This window comes from Schistocerca cancellata, chromosome 7 (genome assembly GCF_023864275.1).
Source record: "Schistocerca cancellata isolate TAMUIC-IGC-003103 chromosome 7, iqSchCanc2.1, whole genome shotgun sequence".
Classification (NCBI taxonomy): domain Eukaryota; kingdom Metazoa; phylum Arthropoda; class Insecta; order Orthoptera; family Acrididae; genus Schistocerca; species Schistocerca cancellata.
Window position 1 is genome coordinate 177,945,698 of NC_064632.1, and position 22,092 is coordinate 177,967,789.

Sequence of the window (22,092 nt, forward strand, 5' to 3'; positions counted from 1 at the left end):
CTTCCACAGGGACAGATAGTTAACCAGGTTTTATACTTGGAAGTTTTGAAAATATTGTGCAGCTGGGTGCGGCAGAAGCAGCTTAATTTGTGGCAGTTGGGTGATTGGTTTTCCCATCTGGACAATGTCCCTGCTCCCACAGCCCTGTCTGTATGACAATTCTTGACCAAAAGTGGTATGATCCCTGTCTTTCACCCCCTGTATAAACCTGACCGTGCCCAATGCGACTTTTTGTTTTGTTTCCTAGAATTAAAAGAGACCTGAAAGCATTTTGCTGTTGTTGCTGAGGTGAAGAAAAGAAGAAACGATGGAGGCACTGTCAAGCATCACAAAAGATGAATTCAAACAATGTTTTGAAAAACGGAATAAAACATTAGACAAGTATATCAGTGCAAGTGGAGAGTATTTTGAAGGTAACTGAAGGTTTGTGCTTAAAATGTGAATAATGAAGTTAAAAAAATAAGTTTAGTTTCTTTTGGGTACCTCCTCATATCTATTACACTTTAGTATCTGTAAGTGCCCAAACAAGATGCCACACACAACTTACCCGCAACCACAACAGTAGAACAGGAACTCGAACACTGACTGCCATCTGTTGTGGCAGGGGTTGCAGCACCTCCTCCTCCTCCACTACTGTTGGGAGATGTCTTCTGATGACTGCGTGTCAGACCAGAAGCCATGCCAGTATGGTCCGTCTCCTCTGAGCTCCCTAATGAAAACATCTGTTTACACAAATGTTGGATTACATCCTACTAAATGAATCTCTCCATAACTGTAATCAATAACAAACGAATATTACGGTGTGAAAAGGAAGCAGCAGAGTTTCTTCACTGGCATGGCTGCTTCAGAAAATGTGTGACAATACAGCACCAACTACAGCGCAAAATGTGCTGTGGTACTGCCATAAATAACAAGGTACACTGATCCATTTTCTAAAGTTATTGAGATTAATCATTTTTATTTTTACTGTCTGGAAGTCTTACAATTCAGGTATTCAGGTGAAGCTTGTTATCACTTACACAGTGGGTAAAAAAACTAAAAAAACTCCTAAGTCATGTGATATTACTGAAATCCAAAGAATATTAAGTGCCATATTCACTGAGACATAAAACTTTTCTTGTGCAGGGTATGGTAGAACACTGGATACATTTCTATTAAAATATGGAAGTTGAATAGATTCACTTATTACTGCATAGTCTATCATGTACACCCTAAATTGACACAATATAAACAAAAGTAACAGTAAATTCAAATAAGGTTTATTCTGCTGCTCAAAAAAAGGACTGTGCTCATTATAGTTTGTCATCTTGTTTACTACAACCTATAGTGTTAATTTCATGGTAGCACAAGATTACATTGTAAATTATGACAAGATGGATGTGTGCCATTATTTATTCACTTCTATTCTTTCAAAATGTAGCTTTCACATCTACTACTCTTAAAGAACTGGGATAAAGTTTTATAGCAATTGCTTGTCATGTAATGCAAAGTGTGCTATCTATTATTTTCTTTGTAATACCAGAAAGATGAATGATGTATCTCTGATAACAATAAAACTATATTTTAACATTAATACCAATGTGTAAATAACACACACATGTTAGTTGGAAAAAGATTAATCAAACAATTTGTAATAGTGTATTCCATTTACAATACAACTAAGACCAAAGTATCGAATATGCTGTTTTCTCAACAGATAATTCTTCACAAACCAATGTATTACTAATTGCTGCCCCTTACATCAAATAAATGTATTGAATACCAGATACGCAAAGTACACAAGAACAGATTACTACAAAATGTAGAGATCTAACATTGATAAGACTCAATAATTCTTGGCATTGCCAGGCTGATAATCAATCGGCACACATGGTGCAAGGGACTGTGTACTTTCCATCATTAGAGCAACCAAAATCATAATCTGAGACACTAGGTTTGTTGCTGGATTTTCAGAACATTGATAGAAGCTCATGGAAATGAGATACTGGAAAATTCCAAGTGCACGTGCCACAAACGATTTTTGAAGTACGTACAAGAATCAAATAAATTACCTATTGTGGCCATCTGTACACTTTCACCGATGCCAAGAACATTAAGTATACAGTAAACTGTATAGGCCACTAACAGGGTTAATCTGCTGGTCTTTTTTTTACACTTTGTGAAGCACACTCTCTCTCTTCTGGCGAAGTTACGTTTTCCAAAAGACAGGAGAATGTGTGCTTTCTGAAACATCACAGACATCCTATGGATTGACATGATCATAATCTTGAGATTTTTTTATTTCACTGACATGACTGCATTAACATTCATTTGCATACCAATAAGGGTATTTATGAAACTGTCTAAATAGATGAAAGCAACAAATTATAGGAAATGTTACAAGTTAGTTTGAAACCACTGACTTCAATATTCTGTACCATGTTTGACACATCCAAAAATGGCCTCAAGCTACAGTGAGCTTTGATGACACTAGCAAGCAACTTCACTGCAAAGAAAGATACAGATGACAACTTCAAGAAGTCATCATGTGGAAAAAGTCATCATTGTATTTCATACTTGGATATGTGACATTGTCTACTGTGCACATGTCATTGCTAGTTGAAAACTTACCTAACAAGGGAACCTCCCCATCGCACCCCCCTCAGATTTAAGTTGGCACAGTGGATAGGCCTTGAAAAACTGAACACAGATCAATCAAGAAAACAGGAAGAAGTTGTGTGGAAATATGAAAAAATAAGCAAAATATACAAACTGAGTAGTCCATGCACAAGATAGGCAACATCAAGAATAATGTGAGCTCAGGAGCGCTGTGGTCCCGTGGTTAGCGTGAGTAGCTGAGGAACGAGAGGTCCTTAGTTCAAGTCTTCCCTCGAGTGAAAAGTTTTATTTTCTTTATTTTCGCAAAGTTATGATCTGTCCGTTCATTCATTGACGTCTCTGTTCACTGTAATAAGTTTAGTGTCTGTGTTTTGCGACCGCACCGCAAAACCGTGCGATTAGTAGATGAAAGGACGTGGCTCCCCAATGGGAACCGAAAACATGTGATCGCAAGGTCATAGGTCAACCGATTCCTCCACAGGTAAACACGTCTGATTTATTCTACACGACACTGGTGACGGCATGTGCGTCACGACAGGTATATGTTGTCGACCCACCTAACTTGTACACTTGGCGAATGGGTAAAAAGATTCTTCTACCTTGCCCGATTCAGGTTTTCTTGTAGATGTGATAATCACTCCCAAAAAAGTGATGAAAACATGAGTTTGTCACATAAACTGCAATAAATGAATGCAACAGTTTCACAGTCGCACAGTTTTCCCGGTGCTCTGTCAAAACATATGTTTGTAACGTTTTCAAATTTTTGTGGGTGTAGACCATCAAATCCTGCATATGTCCAAGCAAATCTGAACATGTCCTGCAATTTTGGAGAGCGAAGTTGATTATATAAAAAATTAAACTTTTCACTCGAGGGAAGAGTTGAACCAACGACCTCTGTCCGCAGCTGCTCACACTAACCACGGGACCACGTCGCTCCTGAGCTCACATTATTCTTGATGTTGCCTATCTTGCGCATGGACTACTTAATTTGTATATTTTGGTTATTTTTTTCATAGTTCCACACAACTTCTTCCTGTTTTCTCGATTGATCTGTGTTCAGTTTTTCAAGGCCTATCCACTGTGCCAACTTATAATTAAATCTGAGGGGGGTGCGATGGGGAGGTTCCCTTGTAAGAAAGAACCCATTCCAATTCCCTGATCTCGCAGCTACCACTTTTCAATTGTTCCCATGGCTCAAAACAAAACTGGAGAGGTAATGGAAGGGATAGAGAAAATATTGGAACTGAAGGTATTTTAGAGAGTTTTAATCAGTGTTTTGGTTGTGGGAATTGATATGTGATTGCTATCTGGAAGGACGGTGAATGTTATGTTGAATGTTTTGTTAAAGTGATAAAATATCACTTTTTTAATTGATTCCAGGAAAATTTTTGAAACTACCTTATAAATATTACTAGAGCACTATTCATCTAACGCATGGTCAATGGATTTACCTCTTGGTGGAGGTGAAGGCGGAGCATCAGAGTCGTCATCCCGGAGGTGTGCCAGAGCAAGTGACTCAACAGAAGGTGGTGCAGTAGGAGTCAGAAGAGGAGCAGGGGGTGACGTGATCATGATTTCACCCTCCAACTCATCTTCACTTTCATCAAGACTATGTACACGATCTGACACAATTCCTGATGTTGTGTTGGAGGAGGTATTGCTGATGACAGAGGTGCGTTGATCTGCTTTGCATGTACCCGCACTCACCCAGTCACGAAATCTCTTGCGTTCTGCATTAAGAAGAAATACCTTTATATCACACTGACAGGTTATATTGTCATAAAGCTTTATTTTTGATGAAAATGCCTTTATCAGCTCTCAATAAATTATTTTGAACACATTCTGCAGACTACACCACTAGTGAACATCTCTGTGTTCGATAATTAGAAAATGTTTAAAAGAAGACTTACTAAATATACAAAAACTGAATAAGAAATTCACCCTCCATGTGCTGTAATAATTTATTTACAATCAGCTTCAGTGTCACAAATAACGAGAGGGATACCACACTAAAAGGCAGCTTTACGCAACTATTGCATAATGCAACAGCGTAGTTAGTTAGTTGTACATTCCAATGTTCACTTTTACAAAATATAGGCATATTTTAATAATGTGGAATGAGTCATTTTAGAATATTTACTTATTCAGTGTGTAAATGCCACTACAAGCTGATCACGTACAGATAAATCAACACAACACAAAACAATATTTAATTTAATAATACAGTTAAGAATATAACACTTTGACACTCAACAAACTACAATTTCCCAAATAAAAATTCATCAATCGAATAGGTGTTACCCAGAAGGAACATTTACATCAGCATAACACAAAATTCCTTGAAAGTTGCTTTTACAAAATACTGCCTTGCATTTTCTGGCACACTCCTTGGCCCAATTATCTTTACTAATTTAAAAAATAGTTATTAAAAATGCCTGAAATATCTACAACCCATGAATTAGCTTGTAACCTATCCATTGAAAGCAATATAGATGACACAATTAACTTCTATTATCTGAATTATTAATATCAGACATAACTGATTATTTCTAGATGTTTTAATAACTTTTCTTAATTATACTGAGTAATTTTTTATGTATGTGACTACACAGAATCTTTATTTGGTCCTATTAACATGCAAATTTCCCTTTCAAATCTCACTGGTAAACTACTTTTTCATGGCTTTTTAATGTTCTTTCTTATCAGTTTACTGGAAAGTTATTCTCAAATAATGACACAAACTTATAGCTGAACCTGTTAAATTTAACACTGGGATTTTTAGCTATAAATTTCATCCTTGTCCAGCTTCTTCACATTATTTGTAATACGCTGTATATCTGACCCATAACCTCAACAGAAGAAAATAAATGCAATTATCTACTGCCTTCGCTAGTGGGAAGATGAAGTCTACATTAAAACAAAGTATTCATTTTTGGATTGAGATTTTACTGCATAATTTGATCTTGTTATAATAAGTCACTGGGACTGTCACATCAACAAAGCTCTCCAATGAGCAACAGCACAAAATGTGGAGCATCACTTTGTCCCAAAAATTAAAAATTCCTGAATAATTATCCACACACTTTCTACAACAACCACCGATTTTCATGTACATCTATTTTTGACTTTCCATGGTCATACCTGAACAAAACAATAATTTATCTTTTCTTTTGATATCCCTGAGGAAAAAGAAGAGCCGGCTGTTTCCACATTACTTCATGATTGTATTCACAATGCTTTGTGCCAATGAGACAACACAACACCAAAAATTATTGCTACCTATTAATCTGTCTGAATGTATTTGATTTGAATAATATATACAATAACACATACTGGCAGTGAAGCAAATGGAAATTCTAACTAATATTTCTGTAAACAGGTTTAAAACTATAAGCAAACCAGTTGATAAGACATATTTCAGATGGAGAAAAGATTTTGCTTTTTACTTCAATATGAGTAAGTATTTTCCACTTTTGGAAAGGTCCTAAAAATTATACAACATAATTATTCTTTTTTGTTTTATTTCTTAAGGAATTCTTCAATAAGAAATTGTTACAGCATAGAGTGACAGAAGAATCCACAAATATTATTCTTTGTGAAAGAGTTCAAGAGATATGCAGGGTTCACATAACGATACACTATTACATGTGTACTGATATGAAAAGAAACAAGCATATTTATTTTTCTGCAAACATGGTGACAGCTGAAAAGTTTTGTTGGTCCTTGATAATTAGTGGAATATGCAGCCTTACCTTCTTCTTCTTTCCGCCGCACCTCTGACAGCCGTGGTTGTATTGCCATACTAAATTGATGTGTTGTACGGCATAGGAACAGCAAGTGTTTACTCTTCTCATCACTGCTGGTGTAATATGTAAACTTTTCTCCAGATGTTGGCCAGTTTAGAGCTCGGATTTCGAATTTTTTACGCTAAAATATGTGTCTTATTAGTAAATATTTAATACATAGGACATTAAAATAATAATGGTGTAAATCAACAGTGAATCAATACTGATAATGAATCGTATAATATTTTCATGTATTTTTTAACAAAATAATAATGACCCTTTTACAAATAAATGAATAAATAAAAGATACAACTAGTTTACACAGACCAAAACATTTTTAGAACATCTATTACAAAAAATCTGTCACGTTTCTGAGGTTTCAGCAGCCAGAGATTGTGGTCATTCGTGTGTGAGTTGCATTTGCGTGAGTGTGTGTGTGTATGCTGTCTATTTACGATGAAGGCCTTTGTGGTTGAAAGCTTGTCTTCTGACAGTCTTTTTGTTGTACCTATCTGTGACTCAGAATCTCCGCTATACAGTAAGTAGCAACTATCCTTTTCATAATATTGTCATTTGTTTGCTTGTGTCTACACTGTGTCTGCTTATGGGAAGATGGGTTTTCAGTAAGAAAATCACTATTTCATTTTCAAAAAGGAAAGTGAAATAGAAGTGATGCATTGTAGAGATGGTCTCTAAGGTAGACATTGCAGAATCTGAGTTTAGTTACCCACTACTTCAAAAAATACTAAGAAAAGTTTGAACGAAATGTAATACCATTTCGAAATAATAACTCAGGCAGACATTAAAGAAGCTTAGATTTGTCGGGTTGTAAATTGGGTTAAACGGAAGCTCAAATTTGATTCAGTATTTAAAAATCTGACAGATGTTAGTTTTTAAATATCCCCCCCCCCCCCCCCCACACACACACTCATTTTCATTATGGTAAAGAAATTCCACTGTAGTCCTTTAGTGTTCTGAATACTTTGATGCAGTATATTTCTGATCACGGACATTCATATTAAATCCTAATAAAATATAACTGACTCTTGTGCTATGTATCTATCCAATCAAAGAAAACTGTTTAATTTCTGGAAACACTGAATCACAACTGTTTTGAATACATTTATGTCAGTTAGAAATGTACAATATAAAACTGAACTGCATGGCTGCTAGAACTTCTGTTTTTAGCTAGCATATCACAAGTTACCACCATTACTTCACTACACCGATGTATCACTGTCGTATGTACAAGCAATGCGTATAAATATTCCAAGGGACAAATAAAAAAGAAAAGACTATATCATGAAATGAAATGTTTACATTTCTATGTGAACATGTATGTGCACACACAAGTAAATCATTGTGCTACCCTGTATACCATACAAAATTACAGGCAGTAGTTACTTACATCAAAACACAGTTTTCCTATATTATTCCACAAGAATGTTGCCGTCAATGTCTTTGCAGAGATTTCCTGTAAGCAAGAAACTAAATTTGATTTCTCACAGTAGAGAACAAGAAGAAATGTTTTGGACAGTTATTAGACAAATGTGGTAAAAGTGAACTGCTTAATCACTTTGTAATACAAACTTACTATTTTTAAGAATTTCATGTTGTAACTAAACTGCGGAGACAGCAATACACCAAACTAAAACTATAGTAGAACACTGATTGAATAGCCATCAATGGGAACATTGGCTAACCAAAAGCATTCTAGTCAGCTATAGCATTTTTCCCCACCCTGCCAACCAACATGTATGACAATGCTCACATGCCCACCCAGCTAGCCGCATGGTCTAACACGCTGCTTCCCAGGTGGGAAGGCGTGCACGTGCCCAGCACTAATCCACCCGGCCAATTAGTGTTGAGGTGTGGTGTGCCGGCCAGCCTCTGGATTTTTTTTAAGGTGGTTTTCCGTCTACCTCGGCGAATGCTGGTTGCTTCCCCCTATTCTGCCTCAGTTACACTGTGTCAGTGATTGCTGTGCAAAAACCATTTCCAAGTACACATACACCATAATTTCTCTACCACGGAAACAGTTGGGGTTACACTCAACTGGTAGGAGACATTCCTGGGGAGGGCCGAACCGCACAGTAACACTGGGTTCAGTGTGGGCCGGCAGTGGGATGGGTGACTGCTGTGACCTGTTGTGAGGCTGTGAACCACTGAGGGTTATGGCAGGACGAAGCCTCTCCATCATTTCCAGGTCCCCAGTTTAATAGATACATACAAGCTCACATCATCAGTTGTGTGTGAAGCATCACTTATGAAAGATGGTATTGTAGATGTTTTACTGGTTGCAATGGGACTGAAATCATTGTCAGTGTCAGTGTCATCAATGAACAAGACCATTGCAATGAGGCAGAGCCTAGTAACAAAGGGCCCATCCATTAAAAATGCTTTCCACTGCCTCGAGAAAGCTATAAAGCTGTTAGAACAACAAGAAGAATGTGATCCAACTGCAGTCCTTCACAAATGAGTGAGATTTAATGAAAAAATATGCCTAAGTTCTGAAATAATAGAAAATTTTGGACTTATTTTCTGCAATTTTAATGACTTTTAATCTTATTTGACGTGTCTATTTTTGAAACATATGTTAAAAGTTACGTACAGTTTTGCACTTAAAGCACTGTTTCTCTGTTGCATACTGCTCCTATGAAACATACAATTACTGGTTACCCAAAAATACCTTCAATCTCTAATTGTTTTGGATGATCCATGCTCTACTATTCAATAAAACAAATTTAGATGAAATTTGATTCAGTACGCAGCATTAGACAAAGAAAATAAATGAGAAAAATCTTCAATATTTTCAAACATATGAATTTTGAGAATGACAGAAACAAGACCTCTACAAAAATATACATGAGCTTATTTCTTTCTGCCTTGTTGTGTCTTGCATGTGTGGGGTCCTGGCTATCTTTTCTACACAATCCTTGTTTCTTACAATGTTTTCCTAGTTTATGTCTACAAGCAATGGAACTCCAGGCACTGTCAGTTGCTTTCTGGTAAGTGGACCTATCTGATTTTTTCCCCCTTTTTGTTTTACAGATATGGGTGTAGAAGTTATAGAATCAAGACATGGTCAAAACTTCCTGGAGAGCTCTTCATATTTATTCTTATATCATTATGTAGACGAAAGAGAAAGAATGATTGGGGGGCGGGGGGGGGGGGGGGGGGGGGGGGTTGCATTTGTTAAAGATTCTCATCGTCTTCAATTAATACCTTTCTTGCAACTTCAATTTCAGTCTGGTATTTACACAAAGTTTACTTATTTGATCAGAAGATTTAATTGAATATTACAAGACCAATATATTGGTTGATCTCATTGCTTTATATTTTGCCTAGGTATAAACAGTCAAGACTAAGTAGACAAATACTTGTCTAGCTGTTTTCATAGTACTGTAATAGTGAAAAATTATATCTGGCTAGAATTACATATGAAATTACTGTACATGAAATGAAATAATTGCATTTACGATTTCTTGGACACTCTCACCAATCTAGAAAACTTTTTTTTTCCCAAAATTCACAAACAGCAAACCTAATGCAGTATTATTTTGCAAGTACTATTTTCCTCATAGGATCACATGCATACTGTTGTTAATGCTATACTTTTATTGATGTTGTTAACATTATAATCAAATATTAAATACATGTGATGAATGGCAATAATAACATTTTTCATTCTTTTGCAATAAGTAGATTATCTCACACACAAAAGATTCATCCTTGGTTTGTTCTCTTGCAAAACAACACGAGCCATGGACTTGTGCTAAAAATTTTTTAGAAACTCTTCGCTAACACTGGAATACCTGCCGCAGTATTATAACAACAAGCACAATTTCTTATACTTGGATACATGTATACATTCTGTTAATGATATAATTTTATTGATTTTGTTAGCATATGTCTCTGCAATGCTCAGTAATTAACTGTACACCATATTAACAACATTCTTACTAATGGTCAAAATGACTGTGTACCTCATAAATCTGAATGCCTTTGGCTGTAATGGCAAGCCAGACAGTGCCAGGGCCCTGCTCATTCTTCTTATATCGAAGGCGGTAGAGGTGCGAATTATGTGTAAGTGGTGAGACCTCTGTCGAGGAGGCCTCACGAATGTACAGCAACTCCGCCCGCGCTCGTCCCATTCCACGGTTGTCGCGATGTAGAGTGGGAACTGTTTGCACGAGTTGCTGCTCTGAATTCTCCACCATCTGTAAGACCGAAGTGGTGTCAAGTAAACATTCTAAATTATGAACCTACCAATGAATTATCATTTTATCACCTACTTGTTGCAAGAATGTGTCAGCAAAGTAAAATACGGGATTTTTTAGAAACTCACTGATAACTTAGAGGGTCAGCTAACAATATTTAAATCATGTTTCATTAAGGAACATATTCTCTTTTATGTGTAAATATGATGTACACATTCTAAGGTCGAATAATAACAATTCTACACAAATTATATTTTAGAAATAAATTTAGAACAGTTGCTCAAAACAGACCATCCTGAACCTCATTACATGTCTGGTATTTTGGGATCTTGACCACACTGTAGCTCGCATGTTTACTCTAACTTAATATATCTTGATTATTTTTTTTGTATCATGTAAGGAGTGTGGAATACATAACTGCCACCAGAGGTGAGTTAATTGCTCAAATCAGTTATGTGTTTCACAATCCAGAAGAGAATCAAGGAATGTTCAGCAGTCATTACTGAGAAAATTTGAAGCACATAATTTATTTACAATTATTGTTATTCATTTTTGGAACCTTAAGGATGTCTCGTGCACATAACTCATAAATGGCGGACTAAAAAGTGCATATTACTTAACAAAAAATAAGCCTTTTTATATGATCTACTGTACGTAAACATTTGTTAGAGAGGTTCTGTAACACCCTGCACAATGGAAAAAAAATGGCAACAGTAAAGTATTGGTGATGTGGCTAGGGCATCCAGAACCTAAGAGAAATGTTAATGTTTATAAATGCCATAAAAAGATTTCAAGCAACTTATGCAGATTTAAAATTCATGTAAGTGAAACAAAACAAAAGTATTGGTCTGATTGATCACAGAAGCAAGTAAATAATACTAACTCGCAGAAACATGGATTGCTTAACTCATTACTTGCAAAACTTTATTATTTTATTTTGTCAACCTTTTTTACATTAATGTGATATACTGAATGATACATGAAAGAAAAAGCTGCTTTGAAAAATTTCAGTTATTAGTACAAAAACTATAGACCACCCCACTTTTGGGACATTGGCAAAATTAGCTATCAAACACCGCAGTATTACTGTCAGTGGGAGGGGGGGGGGGGGGGGAATTACAAAACAGAAACACTGTTTCTGATACTACAAAGTGTCTATTCAGTATGAAGTGAAACAAAACACTTGTTATGGACATCAACATTGCACCCATCATACATTTGTGTTGCTTTTTTCTCGCAGTATGCACATCTGTTCTCTGTTTTACTTGGCACAGCAAAGTGGTTTCCTCGATCTTCCTACCAGTCTGCTTACTTGTGGTCTTCTGTGTTTAAGTGTTAATACTGTTTTCTAGGTAAGCTATATCACTACTCTCTTTCGGACATCGAAAAGTGAAACCTTCACATTTCTATTTGCAATTTGTTAAGCGTGCATTGTATTCTTCAATGATACGTGGCTTTCTAAGAGGTATTTTCTTTTCTTTACCTGTGAGTAACTCAAAGGAGTAATAGTACTGTAATTTGTGACTACACGTACTGGTTTGTTGTCCCTCTATTTCACTACCAGAATTTCATTCTCTTTGTCAAACATGTAGTCACAGAATATTTGTCCATTTCCTTCCACCTTTTTTTTATTATTATCAACCACGAGGCATGCATCAGTTTGCATCTTTCTTTTGTTCCAGTAGCTTTCATTTTCCTCTTTCCATTGTGATGAGTGTGTCAACACTGGTGAAAAAGTTGTCAAAGAAAAGTTTTGGATACTCTGTTTCTAAAATGAAGATTAGCTAATTTATTGAGCTTTTGCACCTAAAGCCTCCTGTTTGTTGTGTCTTGCCACAGTACGGTGAAAAATTATAAAGGAAGCCACTAGAACTCATAAGATATCAAATTTTATACATTACTTTGATAAGCTTTCCCTCCAGAAACATCTTATCTGAATTTTTCACGTGGGAAAAATATATCTAAAAACAAAGATGATGTGACTTACCAAACGAAAGCGCTGGCATGTTGGTAGACAAACAAACAAACACAAATATACACACAAAATTCAAGCTTTCGCAACCAACGATTGCTTCGTCAGGAAAGAGGGAAGGAGAGGGAAAGACGAAAGGATGTGGGTTTTAAGGGAGAGGGTAAGGAGTTATTCCATGCTTTGCCTTTACAAATGTCTGCTTGTGTCTGTGTATGTGCGGATGGATATGTGTGTGTGTGCAAGTGTATACCTGTCCTTTTTTCCCCCCTAAGGTCTTTCCGCTCCTGGGATTGGAATGACTCCTTACCCTCTCCCTTAAAACCCACATCCTTTTCGTCTTTCCCTCTCCTTCCCTCTTTCCTGATGAAGCAACCGTTGGTTGCGAAAGCTGGAATTTTGTGTGTATGTTTGTGTTTGTTTGTGTGTCTATCAACCTGCCAGCGCTTTCGTTTGGTAAGTCACATCATCTTTGTTTTTAGATATATTTATCTGAATTTTTGCCATAATAATGTACTATCTTTCCATTAATTGATATTCTGAAGGGAATAAATCAAATTACTTCTTCAGCATTTCAAAGTACAGTCCCAGTTTGTACTTGGAACTGTCATTCAGGTGCATGAATTTCTTTATATCCTCAAACCTATTTCTTGGCACTGAGTTGAAGAATACCGAAAAAACAGCATTGTAGCCTGTCCCCAACAAGTATTCTCATGGCGAAGCTTATGATACTCACCTAGCAGGAATATGGCACTAAACGACCTTAGTTCTTTTTTAGTTAGAAGAAAATTTATGTTATTATGTTGGCATGTCTAGATGTTGCTTCGTTCTACGATAGTATTCACTAGTCCTCAACCTGTGACACTGTCTCATTTGCATAGTTCCCACTTCATGTCCTTACGCTTTTCTTCACATAGCTCCTGGCGGTAAATCACCAACATTAGCTGCATCCCTGCTGGTTATAAGTTCTAAAGTATCTCCGATATTTGTACAGTGTAATTTTCATTGACTCCATCTGTTATTTCATCTGCACTGGATGATATAGTTACCAATCCTAAGTCTTCGGCCTTATCATCACTCCCTTTGTAGCTCCCCAGTTCTGCTAGAGATTCTTCAGCAGTAAGACCAGGCAACATGTTTTTACCTACTGGAATTGTAAAATGTGAAAGGGAATATTACACAGTACTATCCAACCCTGGAGAAAATCTCACTAACCCCACCAGATCTCAAGTCTAAATAGTAATTTTCGTGTATAACACGTGTGTACAGTGACACAGCACATCAACAAAGGAGTGATAATGTAACATGCCATTGCCCCTTTATTGGGATGTAATAACTTCAGGAAATCAGAACTACACTGAATATATCAACGAAAACAATCAATTATTGACAAAATAATATAATATTGTCAAAATAATGTATATATGACAAACCAGAAATATAGTGAATGGTACATGGACAGCTGTGTTCCCATAACAAACACACCTGGACAACTAAATCACAATTCATTATGGTACAAAAACTATAAGTGGCCATACAACTCCTTTTCTAAAATAAACTAATTAGAGAAATTTTATTTATTTTCAACTTGCAGGCATTACAGCATCAGTTCAATTGTTAGATATAACAACCAAAGCTAAAAGTTTCATTGCTTAGGTGGAAACAAGATAAAGGACACGCTTCCCGAAAAAGAGAGAATGGCAAATAATGGAAAAAAAGAGAGGACAATGGTGAAGAGGACATCAGAGATTGCAAGTTGATAAAGGGATAATATGCTTCAACCACAGGGAGAAGAAGTAAAGGAGAGAAGCATATCAAACAAGAAAGTTCACCAGACGTGTCAACAAGCTTTGACACAGAGCCTTCTCACAAGAGACCAAAGTTACCTGCTTCGGGAAGTATTCTGCTGCGCTGAAGTAGGCGCCCGTGTGGTGCTGTGGGTTGTAATCGCCGAGGTCCGCCTGCAGGGCGAGCCCCGCCAGCAGGTAGAGCAGCTCCTCGCTGGCGCAGGCGTGCAGCAGGCCGCGGGACACCACATTGTGGCGCAGCTGCAGGTAGTAATGGTGCCGAGTCTCCTCATCCCTGCAGACAGTGTCAGAGTGCTGCTCAAAGCCTCTGCTCCGACGTGAACGTTAATTTACTAACAGGCATAATAACTCTTTATTTACCCTTCTTCTGCTCGTATGTAACGTATTCCACCTGTTGAAGTATAATACTTGCAGCACCTGTCGATTAGCTCCTTTTCTGTAAGCTCAGAGATACTAGGGACATATGGAAATGGCAGTCATTCTACCACAAGGCACTAATATCTATACTTCAAGTAATGACCGGCCAGCCAAAATAATATTTGATAGATTTTTTAATGCATTCTTGACCCTATTTAACTATAGTATTCCCATAAAGGAAATCAAAATAATGGACAGCAGCCACAAATCCAGATCTCAAAACAGACAAAATATATGGTACACTAAACAGCTGACAGATCTAAAGAAACAAGTTTTGTTACTGTACAACATATACAATAGTATGAAGTCTGACTGTGCCAAACCAGCCTATGTGGAATGCAGGAATGAATACAAAAAAGCCATCCTGCAGGCCAAAAAAACCTACAATTCCAACAGCATACATAATTCCACCAATAAATGCAAAACCGCTTGGAAAGTAATTAACAGTGCTGCCACAGATACTAAAAAAGACAATTAATATCCCACCACAAACACTCAATGAGTTTTTTATTAATTCAGTGAAAGAAATAGGAGACGCAATTATCAAACCAGACATTAGTCCATCTGAGTTACTCTCCCAAAATGGGGGTAGACAGTCACTAAATACAAGCACGCTAACCTTCTCAGAAGTAACGCCTAGATATGTACAAGGGGTCATAAAACAACTGAAATCGTCTGATAGCTTAGATATATATGGCATATCATGCAACCTGCTAAAAAAAGTGTGTGATTGCATTCTGTACCCTTTAACCCATTGCATAAATAAGTGCTTACTTGAGGGATATTTTCCTGATGAGTTAAAACTGTCTAGGGTCGTCCCAGTATACAAAAAGAGAGATAAAGACTCTCCATCTAGTTACAGGCCTATTTCAATAGTACCCGCATTCTCCAAGGTAATAGAATGCATCGTGTACCAACAATTATCATCTCACTTTGAGAATCTAGGAATAATTAATGCTACACAATACGGGTTTAGGAAGAATCTGTCAACCATTGATGCAATCAACACGGTAGTCAGTTACATCCTCAAAGTTTTTGAGAACAAAGGCTTTCCTCAGGTCTCATTCTGTGACATAAGCAAGGCCTTCGACTGTGTTGAGCACACGCCACTACTAGAGAAACTAGAATTCTACGGCATCAAAGGAAACAGTCTCAGACTATTAAAAACTTACCTCAACAACCGTAAACACGTAGTTTGTGTTGGTAAGGAAATGTCAAACATAGAAAATGTTAAAGTAGGTGTGCCTCAGGGATCTGTACTGGGGCCCTCTGGGGCCCTTCCTGTTACTGATAATGATCAATGACCTCCCCTCGTTTATTAGATCCACCACTGTATTGTATGCAGATGATACGACTTTTCTTCATAGCAGTAACAATCTTAATGATCTTAAAACCTGTGCTGAAAATACACTCACTAATGCAGCATATTGGTTCAGAGCAAATGGTTTCCTGCTAAATGAAAATAAAACTCAGCAGATAATCTTCACTCTTAAGAGACAAGCTACTATCTGATGACCCTAGTTCTGTTAAATTCCTGGGAGTTTATTTAGACGAAAAGTTATCCTGGGGCCAACATGTAAACTATATTAGTAGTAAGCTATCTAGAGTAATTTATTTATTAAGACAACCCAGAAATTGTGTACCTGAAACATACATCAGATCATCTTATTTTGCATTTTTCCAGAGTATAATATCCTATGGCATTATCTTGTGGGGTAACTGTAGTCATATACATGACATCCTATTATTGCAGAAGAAAGCCATTAGGATAATTACAAATTCTTCACATAAGGCTCACTGCAAACCCTTATTTACCAAACAAAAAATTATGACTGTAATAAACCTCTATGTATACAATGTCTTAATCTTTACGAAGAAAAACCTACAAGATGTGAAACGTAGAGAAAATGTACATTGTTACAACACAAGAAGCATCAAACACATATACACGCCTTACCACAGACTATCAAAATCAATAAATAGCTATGAAGTCACAGGGCACAAACTATTTAATAAGCTGCCACATGCCATACAGGATCTTCCTGAACATACATTCAAAGAAAGACTGCATGAATGGTTTATTGCCCACCCGTTCTATGATATCAATGAATTCTTCAACTGTAAAATGCAGTAATCCAACAGATGACCCACTGCACATTTATTGTAATATAAGCTAAAATATTTCAGTAGTCAATACCTAATCACACTGTATTATAAATTGTAACTTCATTTGACGTTGTCAATTGCTGTAATGGCCTAAAGACAATAAAATCTTTATTATTATTATTATTATTATTATGGAGTGAGCATACAAAAGGCACAGAACAGAGTTTCTGTTGCCAATATGCACAGCTTCCTGGATCATATGAATGTGGTATTTAGTTACGAAACATAGCTGTTACTCCTCACAAATATTTCAGTTTGCATCCATTGCAGTACTGATTATTCACCACTGTATCCTTAATAAATAAATGTGTAAAAACAGGACAAAGATGTGTAATATTAAAGTTTCTGTCTTAGTAAAATGTAAACAGATATCATTGCACTTAAGTTGTGTCACAATACCAGCCAGATGTTGGCGACATGTGCAGTATGCTATTCTCACATCTTTCACATTCCTACCCTATGCAATCTACAAAGAAGATTACTTACAAAACACACAAGTATGTGGGACTCATATAAAACATGATTAACAGAGGATATTGAACATATTCACAGGAGGTCAACATGTATAGCCACGTTTTGTTAGACTCATGAGAGAGTGTTCTGTCAATCTGAAAGAAATTGAACTGACAGGTGCATGAGGATGCATGCCGAATATCCTGTGAAACCCTACTTTCAGTGCTTCAATCACCAGTGTTCAGTTAAGAATCTAAGATTACATCACTCCTGTAATGACTGCTAAGACAAGATTAGAATTAATACAAGCACAAAGACATTTAAGCAGCCATTCTTCCCAGACTCCATGTGTGTTTGGAATGGGAAGAAATCTCAATATGTGGTACAATGGGAAATATGTATTGACAGGTACTTGAAAAACACTGATATTTTACATAATACATATACATTATTACATACAAACATACATTACATATAATATTACATAAGTTTGGACATGCAAGTCACATATGTGATGAGTGTTTTACACTTTAACTACAATGATGTATCTCCTACATTATGACATCCATTTATAATGATAAATATATTTTAGGCAGTGATCAATGCACACCCATCCTCCTGCTCTTCTCCAGGCTACATAAAAACTTTGGGTTCTATCGAAGTGGTGAGTGAGAGGGGCAGGGGAGAGGGAACCAGATCCATAAAAAACAATCTTGTACACTTCTTACAAACAGTAATTGAATAAATAACAGAAAACAGTGAATATATGTAAACAAATGCACATAATTTTTATTTCCTCTTTGAATTTCTAAGGATTTCAGATACTCTCAGAAACAATTCTGAATACCTCAAATTACACTTTACTGCAGTCTAAGGTTCTTTATATTTTCAAAAGCTCAGGTTGCATCCTTTCACTTGCAATAACTGGAAATTAGATGGTTTACCTCCTCTATCATAATAAAATAAGTATGGCACAGTAATAATTATTTCTGCACAAGTTTCAATATGGAAATTGACAACAGGGTTGGTCATTCTGTCTGACCTATCTTAGCATGTTTCGGGACTGCAGAAAATGCTTTTTGGCAGTGGGGTAACTCCTTGGGTGTGGGATACATACTTCATGCTCCATATTCCACAATTTACATTATGAGTATTCCTCCTTCATAACAAACAATCTCTAAGTACAATTGTAAAGGCCACAGACTTCCCACTAAGTATCTAAGAAAGTAATTTGTTGCCCTCTTAAACATAAATACCATACAGTTAGACACAAGTGTATGCTTCCATAATTAGCCTTTAGAAAAACATTTGCTGGCTGCATGGTATTAAACAATGTTCTTCCCACTGTCAACAGTGGTTGAAAAGCAATCAGTATTACAACACAATGACAGTCACATAATCAGAAAAGTGTTATTGAAAAACGAATAGGCTATAAATAGTTCCACATTCTCAAGGGCTTTTACTTGTGAAAAGATTTAGAGAATATGATATGTGAATAAATGAAATTTCCCCTGTCTAGCTACCAGTTCATAAAGCTTCTTCTTGGTCCAACTTAAGAAGGAAACTGTAACAATCTTTTCTACTCCCACATTCTTTCTTTTTCAAGACTGTCTAGATGAGTTGAATGCACACCTGCATCTCACCACTACATCATCTAAAATAGAATACATGCATTCATCCATTCATGGAGGCCAGTAGATCTCTTTCTGAAAGAGAACCTCCATGGATGTGAAATTAAGAAAGTTAAGTAGCTAGAAGCTAGATGAGATTACATTAATAATTACAATTATTGTCGAACTACTATAAACGACTTGCGCTTACTTGACCTAAATTTAACACAGTAAAATAATTAGGAAAGGCGCTACCTTGAAAAAGTTGTTGCGTCCTCGGTTATTTCAAATAGTTGTTATTTATTACCTACATAGTACTGCTAGCTAAATAAATATATGTTTATCATGGGGCATCAGAACTGAGACCTGTTATTTACAAAGCACGTTACGGAGCGAGGTGGCGCAGTGATTAGCACATTGGACTCGCATTCGGGAGGACGACGGTTCAATTCCGCGTCCGGCCATCCTGATTTAGGTTTCCCGTGATTTCCCTAAATCGCTCAAGGCAAATGCCGGGATGGTTCCTTTGAAAGGACATGGCCGACTTTCTTCCCTAATCCGATGAGACCGATGCCCTCGCAGTTTGGTCTCTTCCCCTTGAAAACCCAACAAAGCATGTTGCCACTTTTCACACTGGGAACAGCAATCTTCGATATTCAAATCTAAAATGTGTTTCCGTAATCATGACAAACTGTCACGGACTCAAGTACGCACAGGGGAAAAAACCCCAAAAAACCTGAGATCACAATCCCTTACGTCACTGGTAAATATGGCTATACCTCTACATTCATTGGTATGTTATACTTTCTGACCAAAACCAGTCATAAGAATCTACGCAACTTCACTTCGGATCATTTACTTTTAATCCGGATGTATGCTCCGTGCAATATTCCTAACCTTGACTCATTCAACATCTCTGAGCAGTTTTGTTGATGGGATCTATGGAACATGTTTTATAAACAGCGCTTAATGTCTAAAATGCTGCCAACTCAACTCATTAATTTTATAAGGTTTAATTTCTATTTTCATTGATCAACTACAGCGCGTGTAATTACCTGAGCAACAATGGACTGTCCACGTAGAACTGGATTCTGAAGTACAACACGAGGGAGGGTCTTCCATTGCCGTCCAAACCCTGTAAAATCAGACAAATTGCAAGTAATAAATGTCATGCAATGCAACACTGCTTAAAAAATTAAAGTTTCATATTTTTACACGCGTATATATTTGGGATTCATGATCCTTCAAGGTTTTTCAAATAAGTACTGAGGCTTCACATAGGAAATCGTTTTTAATTAAATCAGAAAAATTTATGACCAACGACTGGCGAACATCTACTGCAGGAACGTATAACGGAAGTCAAGAAAACTGCTCTTTTTCAAATTGTGTTGCACTGCCAGAAGAACTTGCATATCACACTACACCAAATAAGCAAAGAATCTGGAGGGAAGATTTAAATTCACGCTGTACCACCCTTTATTGGTCCGGGACGTTGTTTCATTGTCACTTCTGATTTTTCCTATTGTCAAACATGCTTCTACTTTTTATTTAAAAGAGCTACAGTCTAAATATTGTTATTATTAATTGCAGATAAAGTTCGAAATGAATCACTCGAAATACAACAACAGAAACATTATCACGCATTACGAAGATTTCTGTTGCTTTCAATCGGTCGTGCAGTAACAGTAATTAGCTGTAATGTGCAAAGAGGTCGGTTTGGTAGAGACGAGGACGGCTTGCTGGTTTAGCGAGGATACAGGCCGAGAGCACTACAATCAACGGCTACGCTAATTAATTTCAGAGACGGCCGTGACCTTCTAGCGCGCAAGCCTCAGCCGGACGCCAGAATGTTCTGAGCATTGCTCAACATGCGCGGCATTTTCAGAGTTTTAGTTTTGTAATACCGGTATATCAAGTTACAGCAAAGAGATAGAAATTCATACTAATGATACGTCTGCGCTACAGTTATGATTTTGTAACTACCATTAAAACAATAGCTTCGAGAAAGAACTTAGCAATGAAGCTAACAACGAAATATTCTTGCATCTTTCTCCAGGGGGAGAATAACGAAACAGTTACAAGACGCTTTTTTCATTCATTTGCTGCAATTGCTGTAAAATATGTTTTGTAAAGAAGCTTGACTTCGCTGTTAAGTCAAACGTATCGATGGGCTCATTAGTGAAAAGCTTTAAGAGGTATTTTGTGTAGACATAGGACACAATTTTCTACAACTATTGGGCTGAAGATCAGACCGTATCAGGCCACCACGTCTTCAAAGTACTTTTGAGTCAAAAAGTGTTTTGTGACCGCAGATATATGCAAGTGATTCAGTTTGATAGCATTTTGGTGGTTCTTCAATATCGCTGCATTTTTTATTCAAAAATCTCTAATTTAGCTTCATAAGGCCTTTCCAAAACAGAAAAATCCAAGATGGTTATAGGGAATTATGAAATTAAAGGTTCTGTTAATTCTGTTTTAAATGTTTTTTGTTGCAGTCTTTGATCACAATATCAGTTCTTTCGACCATGACCGGTTTCAGTCAGTAATGACCATCCTCAGATCTTTTCTACACCATGTCCTGAGGATGGTCATTACTGACTGAAACCGGTCATGGTCGAAAGAACTGATATTGTGATCAAAGACTGGAATAAAAACCATTTGACAGTATTGGATCACTGTTCATATACGTGACTATGTCGCAGCTTGTGAATTCTGTTTTAAAACCCTCCTGAAACACTCTAAATGAACTTAATTTAGGGTCACAATATTTCGAGTCGAATTAGGGTTGCCTGGTGTCGGCTTTTTACGATCATGTTCGGCCAATTACTCTCTACACAAGTCCGACCTTTGTTGGGCTTTTTATCGATGAAGTCGAAAACTCACAATTAAGGCATTTTTCAAACTAACGACGTACTCGTAGGGCATAAGGAAGAATGAAGAATTTTATGCGAAATTACTGAAATTGGCAGAAGTGGGCTTAAATGAGAAATGTTAATACTTAAGAACATATTACTGTTATTTCTTTATGGTTCAAATGGCTCTGAGCACTATGCGATTCAACTTCTG

General features: G+C 36.8%; 1 protein-coding gene across 1 annotated transcript in view; it reads right to left on the bottom strand.

The window, feature by feature from the left end:
* Positions 1–22,092, bottom strand: part of LOC126091924 (protein expanded) — a 529,897-nt gene that overhangs the window by 53,439 nt on the left and 454,366 nt on the right. Inside the window, exons 6-12 of the mRNA XM_049907244.1 lie at positions 20,082–20,161; positions 14,459–14,654; positions 10,370–10,603; positions 7,792–7,857; positions 6,351–6,525; positions 4,050–4,328; positions 548–709 (exon numbers count right to left, since the gene is read on the bottom strand). Of these exons, the coding sequence (XP_049763201.1) occupies positions 548–709; positions 4,050–4,328; positions 6,351–6,525; positions 7,792–7,857; positions 10,370–10,603; positions 14,459–14,654; positions 20,082–20,161 (1,192 nt within the window). The remainder of the gene's footprint in view (positions 1–547; positions 710–4,049; positions 4,329–6,350; positions 6,526–7,791; positions 7,858–10,369; positions 10,604–14,458; positions 14,655–20,081; positions 20,162–22,092) is intronic.